The 21907-nt window shown below is 39.9% G+C and overlaps 1 protein-coding gene across 1 annotated transcript; it reads left to right on the top strand.

Annotated features, from left to right (window-relative positions):
• Positions 1–1059: 1059 nt before the first annotated feature.
• surf4l (surfeit 4, like) lies at positions 1060–8075 on the top strand. The gene is made up of 6 exons (XM_070833858.1): positions 1060–1180; positions 4333–4519; positions 5686–5762; positions 6383–6426; positions 6598–6787; positions 7478–8075. Exons 1-6 carry the CDS (start codon positions 1133–1135, stop codon positions 7742–7744), a joined length of 813 nt encoding a protein of 270 aa, XP_070689959.1. The 5' UTR covers positions 1060–1132; the 3' UTR covers positions 7745–8075.
• Positions 8076–21907: the final 13832 nt, after the last annotated feature.

Genomic DNA, 21907 nt, shown 5'->3' with positions numbered 1-21907 from the left:
TTTAGTGACTTTCTATCCTGCTGGGAAGTGAAATCAATAATAATACATCATCGATTAGTTTTTGATCGACTGAAGAGACTAAAACCAGCAATAAATTTACCCAAAGGTGTCGTGAGCATCCAGAAGTTTAGAAATCCAGAGGTCGTGAATGTCTCTTCATCATTTGTTTGTTTTTTATTTTGTCTCGTTAGAAAAATCTAATTAACATCTGACACAGTTTTATGTTCAAAAACACATAAAAACTCACTTCAGCTGCTTTAACATGTAATTTAATGTTATTTTTGTTGTCTGTTTGTTTTTAACCTTTTGTAAAATGTCTTTTAGTTTTAGAAAAGCGTTATATAAATAAATTATATTATTATTATTATTGTTGTTATTATTATTATAGAGACCAGACCAGAAGTCCTATACTTTTATTTGTTAGTTCAATAAATGGGAGTAAAAAAATCAACCTCATCTGAAAGTCAATGTCAGTGTGAATTATTTCAGGGCTGCAACTAAATAATCGGCTGATTATTTTCTTGGTTAATTGATGAAATCATCTGAAAACGGTGACAAACGTCTGTCACGGTTTCCTGCTGTCCATCTTAACGTCTTCATATGTTTTATTCAATTATCACAATATTCTCTGATTAATCTTCTGCCAATCAATAGTTTCAGCTGTTCATTTTGTTTTAGGGCTTTTTTTTTGACAGTTTCTTTTGAGCCGCACACTTAAAAAAAGAAAGTCTACATACTTTTTACCATCTGTTTCTAAACAAAACATCTAAATGAGCCTCATCTGGGACCATTTCTGGTTCTCCTGTGGTGTAAAACCAGAAGCAGCCTCACGTGATTATAAATTATAAAGTTATTTGTAAATATTTCTAATCTCGATGCTGTTTGTTTAAATCAGATTTATTAAAATGTGTCAGTGCTTCAGTCCACGTGGCATGCTTCACCCTGTGCCGTCTGCAGGGGGCGCTCTGCCCGCTCAGCGCAGAGGATTGTGGGTCGGAGGAGGCAGCGCTGGAGGCATCATCATCATCATCATCATCATCATCAGCGGTAGTGCAGACTACCGGACCGGGACTCTTCTCACCGGACTGTAAGCTGAGCTGGGAGCCGTTTCCCCGCACTGACGGAGGGACAGATGGGACACGGAGACCTGATGAACCAGGCGGAGGATGTAGCGGACCAGGTGAGCTCAGCACCGCGGGAAACGCACACCCTCAGCCGGCCACAGACAGGGCAGGGACTCGGGCAGACGGCGTCCGGATAAACTTCCGCTGATCCCGAAATCCATTCAAAAAAACTGTCAGTTTTATGGAGCTCTACTGTCGGTACATACTTCTCCTAGATCAGTATTGTCTGCTGGTAAATTCGGCATTCAAATTATTTACCAAAAGGGCACTTTGTTGTCGTAACTTTGAGGTAAAGTTTTGTGAACTTTTAGGCAGAGCCGTAGACTTTGTTGTGCAGTTCGGTGGAGGCAGACTGTGGGTGTAACATGATAGTGTGTTGTGACAGTAAAGTAGCACTTAAACACAAAAAAACAACTTTTTAGTCAAGTTACTTGTATGCCGAAGTGAGGAGTGTCTCTTCGTGATGTGCTCTTGGCCTCCATTTTCTTCCTACCAGTTGAAAATGTGGAAGGTTAAGGACGGAAGTCTTTAAACTGACAAAATTTTAATCGAAGTCTGGTGTTAATTTGACTGCATGTTAGAGAACGGGTATTACCAAGTTTTACGTTTTTCAGAGATGAAGATACACGTGACGCCTTATAACGTGGCCGAGTTTTAAGCCTATTTAAAGCAACTTTATTCTTTTTTACCACGATCCTCGCTTCTACAATATGCCACATCTGTATTACAGAGGAAGAGCTCAGGAACAGTTACAAAGTTTTAAATTTATATATACTGAAAGAAGCTGTGGTCTGCTACATGTATGCCGAAAATAGAGGAGGGGTCCTAATTATGTACTTAAGGACTACACTGATTTGCTTCCCGCTGTGAGTCTCTGCTGACTTGAAGGAAATGTGAAATTGCAAGATTTCTCAACGGAGTCTGGTGTGACGATTCTTGGGCCGCAAGGAACGTAAGTTTGACCGTTACTTTCTATCACAGAAAGACGCAAAAATGAAACCAATAGAGATTTTCTGACAATTTAACAATGTTTGGCTGATTTAAGGCAGGTTTTAAAACACTTTCGTGCCCCTGCAACAGGTAGTAACGGTGTCAGGGTGTCACCACAGCGGAACTTAAACTCATCGAGCTGCAGTTTTTTTTTTTTTTTGGTTGTTAAATCTCAGTGAATCCAGATGTTGAAGCTGCACCATCGACTTTCTGCACATCTGCATGTTTAGTTTCAGTCCGTTTTAATGCAGCGGAGCCACAATGAAGCTGGAGTCTTCCTGGTTCATCCAAGCAGCTTCATACAGGAAGCAGTTAGATGAGGATGTTGAAGCTGACTGGCTGCCACATACACAGTCTGACTGCTGATGATGATGATGATGATGATGATGATGATGATGATGATGATGATGGTATTAGCCTCCAGCTAGTCTCTTTCCCTCATTAAGAGCCATTTACATCCACACAACCTGAGTGGCTAAGAAACCTCCTGAATGACTTCACTGCTGTTTTCTGGTGGAAAAAGTGCCCAAAGTAGTAAAAATACTGCATTCAAAACCTCACTTAAAAGTAAAAGTACAAAAGTATTAGCATCAAAATATATTTAAAGTACTACAAGTTAAAGTACTCGTTGTAATAACATTAATAATTAATGTCACACTCTTGGTTATTGATCATTAATGTGTTTATTTTAATGCTGCAGCTGGTAAATGTGGAGCTCATTTTAATGACTTTATATCCTGCTGGGAAGTTAAATCAATAATAATCCATCATCATTAAGTATCTGATTATATTTTCTATTAATAATCTGAATGTGTAAAGCTGTCAGGTAAATGTAGTGCAGTAAAAAGTCCAATATTTTCCTCTGAAGAAGTAGAAAGTAGCTTACTCAAAACTGAGTAAATGTAAAGGCAGAAATAAGCAATCGGCCGCATGCCAAACACCTGTGTAGAGGCTCCATCTGTTGGGAGTTGTAGTTTTTAAGTACTAAATGTGTAACTGTGGCATACACATGGGAGCAGGAAAAAAACGTATAAATGCAGAAACAGGAAGCTTCTTTTATCAGACACGAGACGCCGTTAATCAGTATTTTGTGTCAGATTGTTATGTATGATTATGTTATGTAATGGCCGCAGCTCTGACACGTTTAAAGTCGCTTAAAAAAAGTCTTTCAGAAGCGTCTGTTTCACGCTGGCGTTGAGCTCTTAACGCATCATTTGTTCACAAAGTGTTTTCAGTGCCGTCCTGTGGGGGAAACATTGAATGAAACACCGGTTATCACCTGTTGTCCAGCAGCAGGTTGAATCGTCACAGGACGTTTGAACAGATATCTGTGATGTCTAACCAGCGGTGATATTAGAGCAGAAAAGCAGCCACAGTAGAAGAAGTATTCAGATACTCTGATTAAGTAAAAGTACTAATACCACACTGTGAAAATACTTTACTGCAAGTGAAAGTCAGAGAGTCAAAACCTCACTTCAGTATTATACTCACGTTGCATTAAAATGTTTCTGGATTGATTTTGCTGCTGTAGATGTTAAACGTTGAGCACATTTGAACTATTTTTCTGTAGTTTAATATGTTTTCCTCTCACATGTTCAGTCCCAGTGTGTCTCAGTGGAGATGAATTGTGTTTGAACAAAGAGAAAATGCAAATAATTAGTTAATATTCAACTTTGTGGTGCAGATTCTTCACCAGTTCAGCAGTGAATTTATAACTGCTGGCAGGGTCAGTTTCTTCACACAAAGACACGTGAGGAGCATCTGACACGATACTAGACGGCTGTTTGATATAAAAATACATTATTTTTATTAATCCTTCATTTGAACAGGTGGCCTCATTAACACTTGTGCATAATTTAAAAAAAAAGACAAATACAGTTTAAACACAGAAGAAGCACATTAGACATTTTCACAATCACGAAAAAAACAATTGCAAGTGTGACTGTGAGTGTTTAAGTTTAAACTTTTGAAATGTAAAAAGAGAGAATGCAATTTAATTTGAATTTGTCGCTCAGTGCATCTGCAGCTGGTGTTAAACTGATGTTAAGATGTAATGATTTCAGTCATACAGCCCCACTTCCAATAATCTGAACTATTCCTTTAATGAGGAGCTGCATGAAACACAACAGATGCTCTCAGTCCGGGAGGAGAAATGTTTGTATTGTTTCTAAATGTTAAAGCTCCAGATCAATAACCCCCCCCCCTCTCTCTGCTGTAGTTCCTGCGGGTCACCAAACACTACCTGCCCCACATGGCCCGGCTCTGCCTGGTCAGCACCTTCCTGGAGGACGGCATCAGGATGTGGTTCCAGTGGGGGGAGCAGAGCGAGTACATCGAGTCCACCTGGAGCTGCGGCCGCTTCCTCGCCAACGTCTTCGTCCTGCTCAACCTGCTGGGGCAGCTGGGTAATATCTCCACACACACACACACACACACACCAGAATCTGAAATCAGTCCTGACAAAACTTTCAATAATAATAAGAGCAATAAGAAAACAATAGAATCATAAAAAGATAAAAACCAAAATCTTTCTTTTTTGTGTGTCTTTTTGCCTGCTTCAAAACCACCAAACTCCATTGACAAAAATAGTAATTTTACTTGGCAGAACACAGGAGTTCGCTGATCTGCTGCTGCCTCAATCACAGAGCCAACACGTTAGTTTGGATCTAGACTGCTGCTGTAAAACACCAAAGTCACACAAAAACACAAACAAACTAACTGATTAAAGCAGCGATAGATCAACGACTTCAGTGTTCTGTGAAGTAAAATCACTGTTTTTGTCAATGGAGTCTGGTGGCTTTGAAGAGAGGCTCTTTCTGGTTTAACAAAAAGGATCTTATTTCTGTAGAGATCCTTTCTGTAACATTGTCAGACACTTAGAATAACAACCTGAGCCTGCCAGTGGTAAAAACAAGCACTTTTAGTGGAGGTATGTGATTAAACACACCTGCCCCAAGTGTTTATGTTGCACTAATTCCAAGTAATTTCAAACCTAAAATATGTAAAAATTTGGCCCAGGTTTAAAAAATACTGGAGTTCTCCTTTAATTGTCAACTTACAAAACGAACAATCTTCCAATAAATTAAGATATATTATTGAAGATTATAAAGAAGTTAAAATTAGCTCCATCTTTACCAGCAGCAACAGTAATGATACTTAATGCATCAGTAACTATAATCCAATAATATCATTCAGAAACAGGCCGTTCTGCATGAGTGCTTCTACTTCTAGTACTTTAAATATATTTTGATGCTAATACTTAAATGCAGGAGTATTTCTACACTGTTTTCTACCTCTGCTTATGAGGCTGTGATGGTCCTCACACACCAGAAAACTGCAGCTTTACTGTAGCTCTTTACCATGAGAGTTGGTTAAACATGCAACGACAACATGAAGGTAAAGCTGCTAAATCAAAGGGTTTGTGACACATAATGATAATTGAGGCCATCTAGATATAAAATACGTGACAAACTGGATGTTTTTCATCTGTTAACACACAGGAAACATTAAACCACAACAGAAATCATTTTTAAAAACGTGTGTGTGTGTGTGTGTGTGTGTCTGTCTGCAGGCGGCTGTGTGTTGATCCTCAGTAGGAACTTTGTTCAGTACGCCTGCTTCTCTCTGTTTGGGATCATCGCTCTGCAGGTACAAAAAACACACACACCTGCATCTCAGTCATTACAGTGCAGACGCTGCAGAACTCCATTTAAAAATGTCACAATTTAACAGCTTCTTTTTGGTTCTTTCATGTTTCTGACGTTGAGCAGTTTAGAGTTTGAACACGTGTGTGTGTGTGGTGATGATCATGGAGATCTTTCTGCTGCATAATTATTTATTTACTGTTATGCAACGTCATGAAGTCGCTTCGGTCTTACATTTGAGATAATTTTACTGACTTCAAGTTTCTGCCTTTTTGTTTCTTGGTCATTTTCTTTGTGTTCTTCCAGTCTCCAAAACTTTTTTTTTTCAATATTGCTCAAAACTGGGAAAAAATAAATATTTATGAAACATGGCTGCAGGAACACAAAGAAAAGAAAGCAGTTAACTACAAGATGTGACATAAATGTTTTAAAACTACAAAGATGACAAACATTTCAAGTACAACAACCACATTTCTCTGATGTTTTGTTGGCCTCTGTTAGTGGGGGTGTGGTTACATCACTTCCTGTTAGTACTGTGTGTTTATATCTTAAACTAACTGTAGTAGTGCTTGTACAGTGTGAAGCGCTGCACTGGGACACAGTCTTAATGTTTCCTCTCTGCAGACTCTGGCCTACAGCATCCTGTGGGACCTGAAGTTCCTGATGAGGTGAGTCTACGAGCTTTGACCTGCGATCTGGTTCAGTTCTAGTCTGCAGTGATCATTTCAACAACCTACACAAACACATTCAGGAGCTTTAATTTGGAATTCATTAGAGATGAAGAGCCACTAAAGTTCCCCTCCTCGCCTCCTCTCCCATCTTTGTCTCCCCCTCTGCAGGAACCTGGCGTTGGGGGGAGGGCTGCTCCTCCTCCTGGCAGAGTGCAGGGGGGAGGCTCGCAGCGTGTTTGCAGGAGTTCCTTCTCTCGGCCATCAGAGTTCCCCGAAACACCTCCTGCAGCTCGGAGGCAGAGTCTTCCTCGTCCTCATGTTCATGACGCTGCTGCACTTTGACCTCAGCCTGTTCAGTGTGAGTCTCACACACACACACACACTCAGAATGTAATGTTAGGCTTTATGCTAACGTGTTGAGTTTACATGTTTATGTAGGTTAGCCTGTTAGCATGCTACGCTACAGCAAGTATTCAAGTACAACTGAATACTTACAACATGTTTTAGAGCCCCAAACGTCCTGAAAGAGGTTTTTATATCTAGTAAGCAACACTTTTCAAGGTGCTCCGCCAGATTTGGATGTAGATGTTGTGGCCTCAAGAACAACAAATGGCCTAAATATTTTTTCTCTTGTTGGACAGACAGACTCTGGCAGAGCCACAGAGCTCGTAGCTAAACGTCAGCGAGGTGCTGAGCTGATAAAACACTTGCCCTCAAATGATGTCCTTTTTAAGGAAAGGAGCATTGTAATTTTTGTCACCTGTTCAAATGCCATCAGGCTGAGCTAGTGGTCACACAGACTCTGATAATAAGACCGCTGTGTTGACAAAGAAAACTGATCACCAAGAAAATCAATGAATAATCTGACCAATAAGCAGAACAAATATAAAAGATGAGTTTGGAAATCTCAGAGGCTCCTTGAACGCACCAGAATGAAGATTTTCTTTCACGTTTTTTTAGAGCAAGTTAACGACTCAGACATGGTCCTGAGGTGAAGTGGACTGGTTCTGTGAGAGTCCACTTTGTGACGTGCTGATGTTGTGTTCAGATCCTGCAGAACCTGGTGGGCACGGCCCTCATCGTGCTGGTGGCGGTGGGCTTTAAGACGAAGCTGGCGGCTCTGACGCTGGTGGCCTGGCTGCTCTGCATCAACTTCACCTTCAACGCCTTCTGGAACATCCCGTCATACAAACCCATGCATGACTTCCTCAAGTACGACTTCTTCCAGACCACGTCGGTGATCGGCGGCCTGCTGCTGGTGGTGGCGCTGGGGCCCGGTGGGGTCTCCATGGACGAGAAGAAGAAGGAGTGGTGAGGAAGAGGAGGGAGGATGATGCCGAGTCTCCACGGACGAAGAAGAACTGATGCTAAAAAGAGGAGAGGAAGAAAAATGGATAAAAAGAGCTCCTGGAGTGTAACGGTACAAACGTCTGTTCGGAGGTCACATATGTTTTCAGTACACTCCATACTTTTATTTTGAAAAACGGCCTAAATTCTTCCTGTAAAAACTATAGTATTTAAATGCTGCCACACACCCAATAAGACAGAAACCTGCATATGATCAAATATAAGTTCTTTAAACAAATTCTGTCCCGGCAGCTGCATTTACAGTTAAAGGTCCCATGTTGTGCTCTGTCAAATATACATATAATACATCATTAAATGGTCAAGACACATTTCTTGTCATATCATACTTGGCTGCTGCTGCAGAAGTTGTCAGCCTCTTTCCGGACGCTCCGTTACAGGAGAACAGAAACGATCTGCGAGCTTTGCTGTTGCCTTCACTACCTTCGTGTTGCCGGTGATTAGTGGGGAAGGAGGACGGGGGACTCAGGAGGTCTTCAGCAGGGTCGGACAGCCGGCTTCCCGAAGGGGTGGAGGAGGTCACGTGTTCAACAGAGGCCCTTATGACGTCATAGGGGGAGCAAAATCTAGATGGTGCATTTTCACACACATTTACTGAAAAGTGGAGGAGAAGAAGAGAGAGGACGGTTAGGTGATTCATCTTTATGCTGAAAAGATATTAAAAAGTGCATTTTGCCTAATATGGGACCTTTTAAGTCCGCTATGTTTTTACACACAGACTTATGTCACTTATCATTTGAATTTAACATTAAAACTTCAGCTTGGCTCCGCTGGTCTGATTGACTTCATACTCGACACTTCGCTCCCTCAGAACCTCGGGGATCTGAGCGCCGAGTGTGGCGTCGATCAGACGAACAATTCCAGAGATTCGCGAAGCAGATTCCTTCCTCTACATATAGACGATACTGTGACAGCAGTCATGGTCGACGTGTTCAGCAGAGATGAGCTCCGCCAGCAACATGTGAGGAGAGTTTGAGGAGATGTTTTGTTTACTATCATGGAGAAGTAAAGTCACCACAAAATATTCATATTTAAGAAGCTGGAACCGGAGAATTTAGACTTTTTCTTTCAGACATTTCTCAAAAAATGTCGGCGATTAGCTAAATTGATGAATTAATTAATCGTTGCATACTTTTATTGCCACTATGGACGTCAAACAGGTATAAAATTGCATTCACTATTGTCTTAAAAGGGTCTTTAAAAAGTCTTAAATTTGAAACCCTGTGACTGTAAGTTAGAGAACCAAAGCTCAACTTCACAGGTCTAATATGACAATTATTTGCTTTTACAGTCCAAACCAAACTGAACGTCGAGGACAAACACGAGTATCGTTACACTCCACGGGTCAGATGTGTAAAACTGTGTGTTCACACAAAGACAGAAATATGCAGACGCCATCTTTTCATCAGATTTATGAAGCTGTGCGTTTACCTGGTTCTTTTATAAATTAGCCACAGTGGGGGACACGTTCACGAGCCTCGTCTTTCCTCCCCCAGTCACTTGTTTAGGCAGCGATACTTCAGCTCCACCTCTCATCAGACCTGAGGAGGAGGAAGAAGAGGAGGAGGAGGAGGAGTTTTACTATTTCATTAGTGAGGTTCTCATCAATCATCTCATCTCAACCATCATCACAGCTGATCTCTCAGCCAACATTATCAAACAGCAGAAAGACGATCAATGATTCATTTATAGATCATATTCTAACAGACAACATGTTAGTTAAGGATCTAGTGAAAGGATCATTAAAGGACCAGTTCAGATTTTTAAATTATCTCTATCAGGGTTCAGGATACAGAATGAAAACTCCTGCTGCTGTTGCTGATGTTCTTTGTGTCTCTGGGACTCGGCTCAAAATCAACATACAGCGAAGTTGGTACGCTGGAAGAACTTCAGGCTGCTTCAGCTTGGATTTCTGGTCTCGAGCTACGAGTCCAGCAGCCAACATGGCCTCCAAAGTACGAGTGCAGGGGATGTTAAGAACGAGGACGCGTTTTAGTGCGTTGTCACTTAGTTTTCACATCTGACCCCAGATCTGCTTAGAACTACACCTCCCTCTCTATTTATTTCCATCTTTACACCTTTTTCTCCCCCCTAATTTTCCAGAGTGACCAATCAGAGATTGTCTTCATGTCACATGACGTGTGTGTCGTATGAATGCTGCTGTCTTCATGTTTTTAATCCTGATGTGATTAAACACGTCAGTTTATCGTTCAGACTTCTTTTGTTCTCTTTCCCTGTTTTTAAATCAGCTGCTTCCACCAGTTTGGAGTCGGCGTCCATCTCAGTCTTAATATTATTTTTGGGAGATGTTGTAATGAGTGAAACTGTCCAGCAGGTGGAGCTGTTCACCTGCAGCAGCTAAATCATTATAAATCTGTACGACGCACAAACCACCACATTTATACTGTTTTTATTCGTGATTTCTGATTTTATTTTCACTTGTTTTGTCAGTTTTTTTCTCTGTTACTCAAAAAAGCAGAGCAGCATCTGTTTGTTTTGTAACTGAGTATCAATACATTTGTGACAAAGTGAAAAAATTTTCTATTGTGTTTTTGTAGATGTTTATTAAATCAGTCCAGCATTGTGAAGCATTTCGTGTTGCTGCATTTATTTAATGTGAATATGGAAGTGAAAATATTAGACTTCAGTTAAGTTTACATGTTCTGTTACTTTATATTTATTGGTAAATTAAGGCTCATCTGGGTGACAGTACTTAAGTATGTTTCCTGAGATCTGAAATCTTTAATGCAGGACTTTTATTTGTGGGAGTTTGAAGCTGAAAAATTTGTCCATTAATCATTTAGTCAAACAATAATCAGCCACTATTTTGATAATTAGTAATTACATTAATTACAAAGCAAAAGGTGCTGTTTTCCGGTGTCAGTTCCTTCACTGTGTCAGATTTACTGTTTCGTCTCCAAGTAAACTGAATCTCTGGTTTTGGACTTTTGGTCGCACAAAACAAAACACTGAAGACGTCACACTGAACTCTGAGGTGAGTGATTAATCAATCACTGGATAAAAACACCCGGCAGGCCAACAGACAATTGAAATAATCATTAGTAGTTTCAGCCTGTATTCGTACACTTTAGTAATTTAGATCCTTTACTGAAGTAAAAGTAGAAATGCCAAAGTGTAAACAATATAATCACGACAGTCCGAATATATTTTACTCACACAGCATTATAATGATCAAATATCATCATATCATTACATGTCTTTGCTGAATACTCTTCATATGCTGTACTTCACACCTTTCACTCTTCAAATCATTTTAACATTTGGATTTCTATCCGCTGCATCAACTCCTTTCACTCGCCGGACTTCAAACTGCCACCTCCACTCCTCTCACAGCTGCCACTGAAACCGTCACTTCTTTGCTGCTCAGAATCTCTGAAGAATCGATGTTTACACCCTGAAGTTTGATTTGAATGTTTCAACAGCAGTTTTGCAGAACAGACCAAACGTTACCACTTCAGCTCCTTTTCACTTCACACTTCCTCTGCATCCTCCTCCCACTCACTTCAACTGAGGTGGTCAAAATCAAATATTATGTCAGTGTTCAGGTACAGAGTAACACACTAACAGTAGTGGAGGTGATATTTACACACCAGCCAACTTCCAACATGTCTTAATTTCACATCACAACAGCGGGTCAAAGACGACATCAGAACCACCAGCAGAGAGAGAGCGTCCACCCGTCTGGGCTGCCAGCAGACCAAAACCAAGCGCCAGCACCTCAAGTACACTCAAGAGGGAGAGAAAACATGTGGCACCTGACAGCGTTAGCCTCTGCCCTCCGATAAATGAAAGCTACTGCTGTTCATGGTGCAGCAGCTGGACACACACACACACACACACACACACACACAGCTTTTTGGAGAAATCAATAGCTCATAATTGCACTTTGTATGTTTTCATAGAGTGTGTGTGTGTTCGTGGGGTGTTCAGGTGCTGCCCTTGGCTGCAGTCGGCAGGTTATTAGAGGATGTGGACAAAGCACACGGGTCACTGTGTGTTGTTAAAGAGTGTGTGTGTGTGTGTGTGTGTGTGTGTGTGTTAAGGGAGCAATGTGCAAGATAAAGCCAGAGTTAGTTTAAAATTAAAATTCAAAAATTAAGTATCAACGTTACGTCAAAGACATCTATGTTCTGTGTTACATAGATATCTACTGAAGTTAGCACGCTAACTAGCTACATGAGATGAGACAAAGACTGAGAGTGTTTGAGGACATTTCAGGTTATTACGTGAAGAGGAGGAGAAATGCTGCCCCCTATTTGTCTGTGGCAGGTGGCCAATTTCTACATGTTGCACCTTTAAAGTGTGTGTGTGTGTGTGTGTGTGTGTGTGTGTGTGTGTGTGTGTGTGTGTGAAGGCCTTGCTGCAGTGTGACCTCTGCTGCTCTAAGTGAATATTGAGCTCTTCCAGCTGGATGTTGTTTTGGTTTTCATTCTGTCGTCTGACCTTTTTAAAAAAAAGGAGCCAGTCTGGATTTTCTTTCTCTAAACAATGTGATCGTTTGGTCAGCGTGTGTTTTTACGGCACGTTAGAGTCCCTGCTGAGAGTCCCACTCTGGCTCTGATCATAACCAAGATGCGACATTTAAATATAAAAACTAGACAAACCTGGTTATTCGTCTCCCTCTTTCCATGTTTATAAAACAGTATTCAGGTTTCTGACATCATTTATTCCACGTTTTAGTTTCTGGCTGGATTTTACTTCTAAATCTAATCGTTGAAAACACAACTATGATCTGTTTTACTGACTTTCCCTTTACTGTAACTGTAACGGTATTAAGTCTAAATCATTTAGCATCACGTTTTTATTTTTACTGACTAAGACTTCACTTATGTTGCTTCGATACAATTAGTCAGTTAAAGGCAGGGTCCGCTTATTTCTGCTACTAGTTTACAATAATAATAATAATAGAATCACAATTAAACATTTCAGGAGGGAATGAGGCAAATAAAATTACACCATTAAAAATACAAAAATAAAAGTCTGCTAGAATTAACATAAACTACTAAAAAGCCTGAAGGTGAGCAGATCAGAGCTGCAGGTCGGTCACTAGATGGAGCTCATGTTGTTTTAGTTTCTGTCTCTTTATTTTATGCGTTTCAGTTTCTCAGTAATTTCTATTTTCACGTCTGTCTTTGTGTTTCTGTTCGTTCTATCGAGAGAAAAAGTTGACACAACCTTTAGAGTCTTTAGCTCTCTGCACTCACAATAAAACCTGAACTGAGGAAACACTGAGCAGAAAAACCAAAAACTGTGATGCCACTAAAAATATTGTTACTAAAAGAAAATGAATAAAAAAATGCATCATATGAAATTTTTCAAATTTATTTCAATTTGTGTTTTTCATTGACAACTTTTTGATTTATTTTCTACATTCCTGTCAGGCTTGGTTCTCCGTCAGTGTCTGAATGAGACATGATTTTAATAAAATACTGAACCAAATACTCAGTAAATACTATTCAAGTATTAAGTTCTTTAATTCAGAGTTAATTAGCTTGACTGTTATGTCTGAATACAGACAAAATAAATAGATACAGATCTAATAATTCAAATAGATTTATTAGTATAACTATTAAATCATAAAACTGTTAAACTACATCTCTGTATCTCTAATGGGTTATTAATTTATGTTTTAAGGATTCAAAGCACTTACTGTTTAAAATCTGGAGTATAAATAAAGGTTTAATATTGTTATGATTATCTATTATTAGTTTTTACAGCTTCCTGAATGAATTTATCCACATTTTCTCCTCACAGTTTAATTTAGTGATTAAAGATTTAATGTCACAGAATCATCTGTGATCTTATTGCAGTGTCAGACAGGAAAGTCTGCTCTGATTGCTTTGTTGATTCTGCATTAAATTATTCGTTTGGTCTATAAAATGTGAGTAAAGAGTTTAAAAATGTTGTTTTGTCAGACCAACCAAACATCAAGAGATTCAGTTTGAGGTGTAAAACAGAGACAAAACTGAAAATATGAGACTATAAGACTGAGAGGAGCCGAGTCCAGATAATTGAAGAATTGTAGATCATCTAATCAATGGTCTAATGCACCTACAGTCATTGAAGAGGTTGATGTATTTTTTCATCATACCGCCTAAAACATGCTCAGATTTGATTTTCATTAACCTCTGATTCGTACGATGGTGCTGCTGCTTTCTGTTTGGATTTAATGGATTAAAAACAATATCTTTAAATTAAAGCAAAAGCAACTTAAAAGAGATTTAATGTTAAAGAGAAAGAAACTGTGTTTTCAGGCCTGCAGGTTCAGGGACAAATCCGTTTTAATTTATGTTAATTACATTGTGTGTGTGTGTGCGTGTGTGTGTGTGTGTGTGTGTGTGTGTGTGCTGTCAGAGGATAAATAGAATCAGAGGTGAAAAGTTAAAAGCTTCGGTGAGTTTTCAGCATTTAACCCGAACCACTCAGTCTGTCTGTGTCTCTGTGTGTGTGTGTTTCAATACCCTGATTTCCCAGCAGTCTTTGTGCTTTAAAATTTCTCTTCAGTTGAACATCATTTGTTCACAGTTCACGTTGACCTTCGTCTTTCTCTGACACAAACAAAGTTTACAGTTTGGACGATCCGCTAACACCAATAGGAACTGTGCACGTACTCGTCTTTGCAACACATCAAACTAAACTCCCCTGTAGATCAGAGAACAGTGACAACGTTCGATTCTTCTTCTGTTGAAAGAATTTCAACTTCCTCATCTACGTGCTGCAGGGCGTCGTTAAGCTCGGCTCTAAAGATTATTGGCAGAACACAAGGATCCCTCGTTCAGCTGCCATCAGGAGTGCCTTTCAGATCGCTTGTATGTAAAAACAAATAGAAGGAAGTTCTACGAGTCCATCTTACTTTTAATATTTACTTCTTTGTAACATATTATGTGCATTGTGGTGTTGATGCTACAGATTGACTGCTGGTATTAATTCTTGTGTATGTCGTTCTAACATATTTGTCGTATTTTCGGGTTGTACAAATATTTGTTTTGTGCAAATCAATTGTTTATGTGAGCTTATGTTTGCACGCCTGCTGCCTCAAGTGCCTCGAGGGACAAAGTATTTTGAACTTGAACATTATTTTAGCATTTGGTTTAGAGGAAATCATCCTAAATACTGTATTACTGTGTGTATGAGTCTATATCTGTCACACTGTGTGCACTTTAATACTTTATGAGGGATAATTGGTGTTTATAATAAAGGGACAGATTGTGCCTCGCTCTCTGTTTTTTCAGACTGACACTATCAGACCTCTCTGTGTGTTTGTATTGAGAGATAATCACGATGTTACTGGCTGTGAGTGGCTCTATTAGACGCTGAACACACACTCTGACGGCTGTATTGATCTGCGAAGGTGCCTGATTGATTGCTCACTCCGCTGCTCTCTAACGGGAGGCGCGATGATGAAATCAGACAATCGATGCTCCCGCTGCAACACATAAATGATATTGAAGGTGAAGCAGGGCATGCTGGGTAGTGAGCGGGGACCCATTGAGGTGCAAGTGGAGCATTCAGTGCTCATATAAGAGCCCCCTCCTCCCACCTCCCCATACAGAGACTGAACATTAGCTGAATTTGACATCAAATACATGTACTAATATACTAATATTGATATTTCAGCCTTTTGTAAACGACTCTTGTACAACTATATACTCAGAAGCATTGGTGGGAAGTATTGGACTTAAATACAATTTTTAGGTATGTGTTCTGTTCTTGGACATTTCCATTTTATCCTACTTTAATCTTCTTCTACATGTTTGTAGTAAATATTGTACATTTTACTCTCGACTTTCCAGATTATCACCGTTATAAAAAAACAGCACTCAACCAACAAATGATGATGTATTGTTAGAATAGATTAAAACTACCCTGCAGTATACAATTAAAATTAGCTCCACCTTTACCAGCTGCAACAGTACAGAGATGACCACAATGGATCAATAATAATTAACTTTTAGTAAAAGTAATTCTTCCACCACTGTTCTGTCAGGTCGTCACGCTCTGATGTGTATAAACGTAATTCATTTACCAACAAAATAAAAGGCAGCCTGGTTCTGTTCCAGGTCCAAGATTGATTGATTGAAGCCTGATTTAGGTTATGTTCAGGTTTAGTTCCCAAACTTTTTGGCTTAAAAAGGTCCCATATTATAAAAAAAAAAATAATTACTTTTCAATGTCTTGGTTTAATGTTTTGACATTTCAACGTAACTCTGTGTCCTTGGTGTGTCCTCTCTCTTTTTCTCCTGCTCCATCTTTAGGTTAATGTGTATAAAAACAGTATTGATCATGAGTCCACCTCGCTGTCCACCATTGTTTTTTCTTCACCAACGTCCGCTCCTGGTAACACAAAGATGTCGAAGGCGAGACCAAAACACATGAACTGTTCTGATCTTCTAAAAAAAAAAAAAAAAAAAAAGAGCGTTCAGACAGAGGCTGAGAACAGCAGCAGCTGCAGAGTCTGCTATGAGAACAATAATGAGTTTTTTGAACATTATACCATGTAAAACTGCTCTAGTAGCAACTGAAAACACTAGTGTTAGCTTGAAAATGAGCAAAATATGGGACCTTTAAAATCCCTTCAGTATATGGCGGCTCTCTCACTCACTGTAGGTGCAGTGTGAGCGTGACTTGAGCCGTATTCACACAGGACTGGTATAGAAATTGTTATAATTGGAGCCGTCGTCTGAGATCTTACTCCATGTGCATCTGCCATGTCCGTGATTTGTAAATTAAAAATTCCACCGCTAATAACTTGGCATATTTTACCAAACACAGAGGTCATTTGATAGTAAAAGGCCTGTGTTAATCTGCATTCTGGGATTTGGGGTCGTAATTTATTTTTTTCATTTTTCTTGCAAGGTTTTTTTGTTTTCTCCGCATATTTTTTCACCTCTGCCCCCATTCAAGAATTACTGCGATTATAAATCTAAGATTTGACAACATTTTGGGTGCAAATTGAGGAGGCAGTGAAGGTTACACAGAGTCTTGACATCATATCAGGGGGACAATAATATCCACTGAATCCACTTAATCGGACAAAGTGCAGCATTGCGTCACAAGGTCATAAATCATATTCCTCTGTTCTATAGACGTCCACTGATCTTCTCTTAAAAACACATAAATGAGCCATACTGTTGTACTGACATGCAGTTCTTTCTTTTCAGATTACTTTTTACAGATTTCCCTGCTCATTACTGTGCACACATGTCCTGTATGTACTGAAGGCTAAAACCCACCGGGAGCATCTTCATCACGGCTGCCGGAGCTGATTGTGCCCACGCTAGTTAACGCTTTAAAGCCCGACAGAAGCTTGGCTCCACAATCTGCTCCATTAAAGATCTGGCCCTGATCTAAAGAGAATCCGGTCGGTTTTCAATATAAAAGCCCCTGTACAGCCGTTAAATCGTATACTCTGGTAGCAGAATAAATAAAAACCAATATCATATTCTAAATCGGTGGCACCAGGACACATGACAACCAGTCAGAGGGTTTTTAAAACACCATGTTTGATGTGGAAAAACACTTTCACCTGCTGTCTGCAGCTACAGCACAACAAAATTGTAAATACATGGAAGAAACACATTTAAACCAAACAAAATCAGAAACGTAGCCTGTTGGATCTTGTTAGAGGAATGAAAATCACAGCAAAATGACCAACTCAGCAAAATCTGAGTCAATTAACCAGCCAGAAAAAATGCATAACGTCTGAAACACTGCTGAAATGCTTTCGGTGTATGTGACGGAGCAAAACCGAACCACAGCCGGATGCCCGGTGGGTTTTCGGGCCCCAGGAGCCCTTCTGGTGACACAGAAACCTCCCAGCAGGGAACGCTCTGCAAGTGCACAAAAAGTTTTCTGCATGCACGCTTTACCTCTGCCACTGAAACACACACATGCATACGTCACATACACTATTATAATTATTATTATCAGAACTCCTTCCCAGGGGAGACGCTGTGTTGTTAGCGGTTGGGAACCTGACAACTAGGGTTTGGACGACGGCTGCAGGTGAGCTGGGTGTTTCCATCTGGATTATAAATAAAGTGAATGTTATTGTAAGTGTATGGACTGACTGCAGTGGCAGCAGAGTGACGTGTGTCTCTATGATTCATGTGCTGAGAGTCTGTTGACCTGCATCATACCTGCATCTGCCCTCGAAAAGGCTCGAGAGCAACAGTTTCCTCCGACACCATAATCGACCTTCAATCCCTTTCTTTCATTCCTGGACTTCCCTCCTCCTCCTCCTCCTCCTCCTCCTCGTTGACTCCTCTTGACCTCCTCCTCTCCTCGCTTTAAGACAGAGAAAAGGGAGGAATGTGAAGAGGATGAAAGAGGAAGTGAGACAAATGTGTCATCAACCCAGAATGTGCTGCAGGTGTGTGCAGGTGTGTTGAACGTCACAAAGAAGGATGATATGAAGAATTATCCCTGAGAAATACAAAAAAGTGTAGATAATAAGAACTGTTGAGCTACAACACATCACCATCACATGACTGACAAGACCATGCTGTTGTGATTAGTTTTGTTTTTCCCCTTTTTGTCCTTTGTCTTACATACTGTTAAGTTTTTTTTTTTAGATTTAAATGGCCAAATCTATTATCAATACTATTTCTTGTCATTGTCTGTTAATTTATTTTTGAGATGTATAGTGAGTGTTCTTGTACGAGCAAAAACAAAATATTAAAACAATTAAAAACAGACTTTTCAGACTTTTCAAAAATAAGGAATAAATGGTAACCTGTACTATGAAGTGTTACCATAAAACTTTAACATCTTTCCAAGTGTAAAAATGTACTTTTAGTGGTTAAAGAGAACATCACACTGTTCCAGGGTGTCTATGTGTATCAGCAAGTTACATTTAAGGCTTTTTAAGACTTTTTAAAACCACTGTTGTGCGAATGATGCAAACCATCAGTTCAAGCCAGACAGGTGCAGCGACATGAACAAGATTTGTTTTAAAATGCTGCAGATTAGCAGCTTAATGAAGGCCTGGAGAGAAAAGGGTTAAAGTTATGGAGGAAGTAAATCTAAATCATTTAAGACTGTGTAATACTTTAAGGCGTTTTAGTTTGTAAATGTAAGCCATTTTAAGCCTTTTTGCAGGTGGCGCTGTTCTCATATTCAGACTCACACAGGGAACAAACAGACAGACTAATGCAGCACAGAGGGGTCAAGGGTCATGGGAAAGTCGTGGGTTGACCTGTGACTCCTGCTGGTGTTCAGGTGAGTTACCTGATGATGGCACAGGTGGGGGGGTCAGGACTGAGGTCACAAACAGGAACCGAGATAACATCTCACACACACACACACACACACACACACACACACACACACACACACACACACACACACACACACCTGGTGAGTTACCCGAGTGTGTATCAGATAAGGCAGAGCTCTTTATCCATCACCATGTAGCGCAGCCGCTAATGCTAGCTAATGATGACATCACTGGGGATCACTTTCTAACAGCTACAGCAGGTCATAGTGAAACAGGTAGTCAGATACTCAAGTATCAAAACAGCAACAAACACACAGAGTACAGAACTGCTAGTGTTGTATTTAATAAGCTTATTGTTGTTAATTATGTTAAATCTTAATCTGAAAAGTAACAAAGCTGTCAGATAAATATAGTAAAGTAAAAAGTACAGTATATCCCTCTGAGATAGTTTAGTAGTAGCACTAAATGGAAATACTCAAATAAAGTACCTCAAAATTGTACTTAAGTACAGTACAGGACTAAACATACTTAATAAAAGAGACCACAGTGGTGCGTTTAAGGACATTTCTGCTACTGATTAAGCAGAAACAAATGTACTTGTTCCTCTTTACTGAACATTTTTCAGCCGTCAAGTCTAAAAACTAACTTTTTTAAAAAGTTTTCATTATTTTGGAGGCATTTCCTGCCTAATGAGGAGGTGGGAGAAGCAACAGAGCTCCCTGACTGTTGCTCAGCATGTTGTTGATGCAGTTCGCTGATCTGACGGGACGGTGAGAAACACATGCTGGTGGATCAGCTGGTTGGAGCAAGTTCTCGGTGTCGAAGTGGATTCAGGTCAGAAATCTGTCAGTCACTGACAACATTAAATATCCGTGATGCTCGCCTACCCGACCAGAAGGCAATTAAACACAACACTTTGTTGTATTTTCTAAATTTCAGAATGATAATTTATCTGTCCGTCACCCCCCCCTCTCTGTCTCACCCAGTCTCTCACCCCCGTCACCCCACCCTCTCTGTCTGTCTTAGTCTCTCACCCCTCATCTCTCTTTCGTCCTCCCTCTCTCCCTCCCTCTCTCCCTCCCTCTATGTTTTTTGGCCCTGATGTTCTTCCAGATGAACAGATCTGTTTCGTCTCTCTGATGGTCTCATTGTTTCCGGCGCACTGAGGAGATTAAATATCGATCGCTGCTGACCCCGGACCAGCAGCTCCACCCTCCTATAGAGGTGACGGCGGCCATGCTGGAGGTCCTACACTGGGTGAGTCTGTCCCCTGCCTGTCACTCCAGCACTGATCATCATCTGACTACAACATAAATAAAGATTTTAGCCAATTTGTGGAGTTACAACGTAGTTTGTGACCAGATCAGGAGCTTCAGCAATATTACCACAGCAAACACTTTCATTCTACTTTATTTTGGCAAGTATGGTAAGTAAAAGGTAGAAATACCACAGTGTAGAAATACTATTTTACTTATGTAAACAGCTTGTTACACTGGTCTACTTGTGCAGAATGATTATTATATTCATCGATGCATTAACGTGCTCATCACTTTAATGTTGAAGCTAGTTTTAATTACTGTATTAACTGCTGGGTAACATTAGTTTGGACATCCACCCTTTGGAACCATTAAGTCTTAACTCTTTTTCCTACAATTATGCACATTGGTGTGTTTTTTGATTATTTTTTGAAATATCATAATCTAGTAACTTAAGTTTAAATACAAAATGCAGTAAAATGTACAGTATTTCCCTCTGAAATGTAGTGAAGTAGAGTAAAAACTGTATTCCTCAGTGTTGTTAAGTCACTTTCTGGGTTTTTTCAAACATATTTTCACTCAAATGTAGATAAATTAGAAACTAGAGCACAAACACAGACAGAAGGACAGAAAGTGAATCTGACTCACATTATCTAAAGTTCATTCTTCTTTCTTTCATGAAGATAAACTCCATATTTTGCTCCTGATCAATGTTTTCAAACTAATATCCAGCTGCAGTCGTTGCTTCGACGCCATCTTGTTTATTTTGCTGATAGAACGCTCTTCCCGCCACTTTGCTTCTTCTTCGCTGAAACTGGGTAGCTAGCTATCAAACTCTACGGTTGTGTCTTTTAAAACTTGTTAATTCACTGCGTTAACTTGATGTGAGCTCACAGTACGATTGGCTTCACTTTTCTTTTGCCGTCTTCACCGTTTCAAGGTGACAATCACTGAATCAGATCGATTGATTGGAACTCTAATCAGTTTTTAATCACCTCCACCTGTCACTTCCGCTTTTTCTTCTTCTTCTTCTTCTCCGCTGACTCGACTGGAGCTGCATTACCACGTTTGACCACACTCACCGGCTAACATAGAGTTACCGTTACAGTGCAGAGAGGCGCTGTTTCACTCCTTTAAAGAGACTCAGTAGAGAGACTAAGTAAAATTCTTCATGAAATAAATAAAATAAAATGAAAACTTAGAGTTGAATGTAAATTCGTGCAATTATTAGTATTTATTGTTATGAGTATATTAGGACTATTTTCATTATTGATTCCGTGATGACATGTTCAAGTTACTTTGGTTTTGTCTCACCAACAATCAAAAACTCAAAAATCAAATCAAGATCAAAAAGATGTTCATTTTACTTAAACAGAAGTCCATCCATTGTCTATACAGCTTATGGTCGCAGGTTAATCACAGGGCCGACACACAGAGACAGACAACCACTCACACTCACACCTACGAGCAGTTTAGAGTCACCAGTTAACCTGCGTGTCTGTGGACTGTGGGAGGAAGCCGGAGTAACCAAGACCCACACAAGCACATGGAGCACATGCAGAAACTCCACACAGAAACGTTCAAGGCTCGAACCACAAACCTGCTGGGCCAGGGGATT

Source organism: Pempheris klunzingeri, chromosome 7, assembly GCF_042242105.1.
Source record: "Pempheris klunzingeri isolate RE-2024b chromosome 7, fPemKlu1.hap1, whole genome shotgun sequence".
Taxonomy (NCBI): Eukaryota; Metazoa; Chordata; class Actinopteri; order Acropomatiformes; family Pempheridae; genus Pempheris; species Pempheris klunzingeri.
Note: the sequence above shows the minus strand (reverse complement) of the source record. Positions and strands in the feature narration are given on the sequence as shown.

What these genes read in the sequence shown, in the direction of transcription:
- surf4l (XM_070833858.1), top strand. Translation starts at nt 1,133, where the DNA reads ATGGGACACGGAGACCTGATGAACCAGGCGGAGGATGTAGCGGACCAG. An exon ending in GACCTGAAGTTCCTGATGAG is followed by an intron (nt 6,427 to 6,597) that starts GTGAGTCTACGA and finishes CCCCCTCTGCAG; the next exon opens with GAACCTGGCGTTGGGGGGAG. An exon ending in TTGACCTCAGCCTGTTCAGT is followed by an intron (nt 6,788 to 7,477) that starts GTGAGTCTCACA and finishes TGTTGTGTTCAG; the next exon opens with ATCCTGCAGAACCTGGTGGG.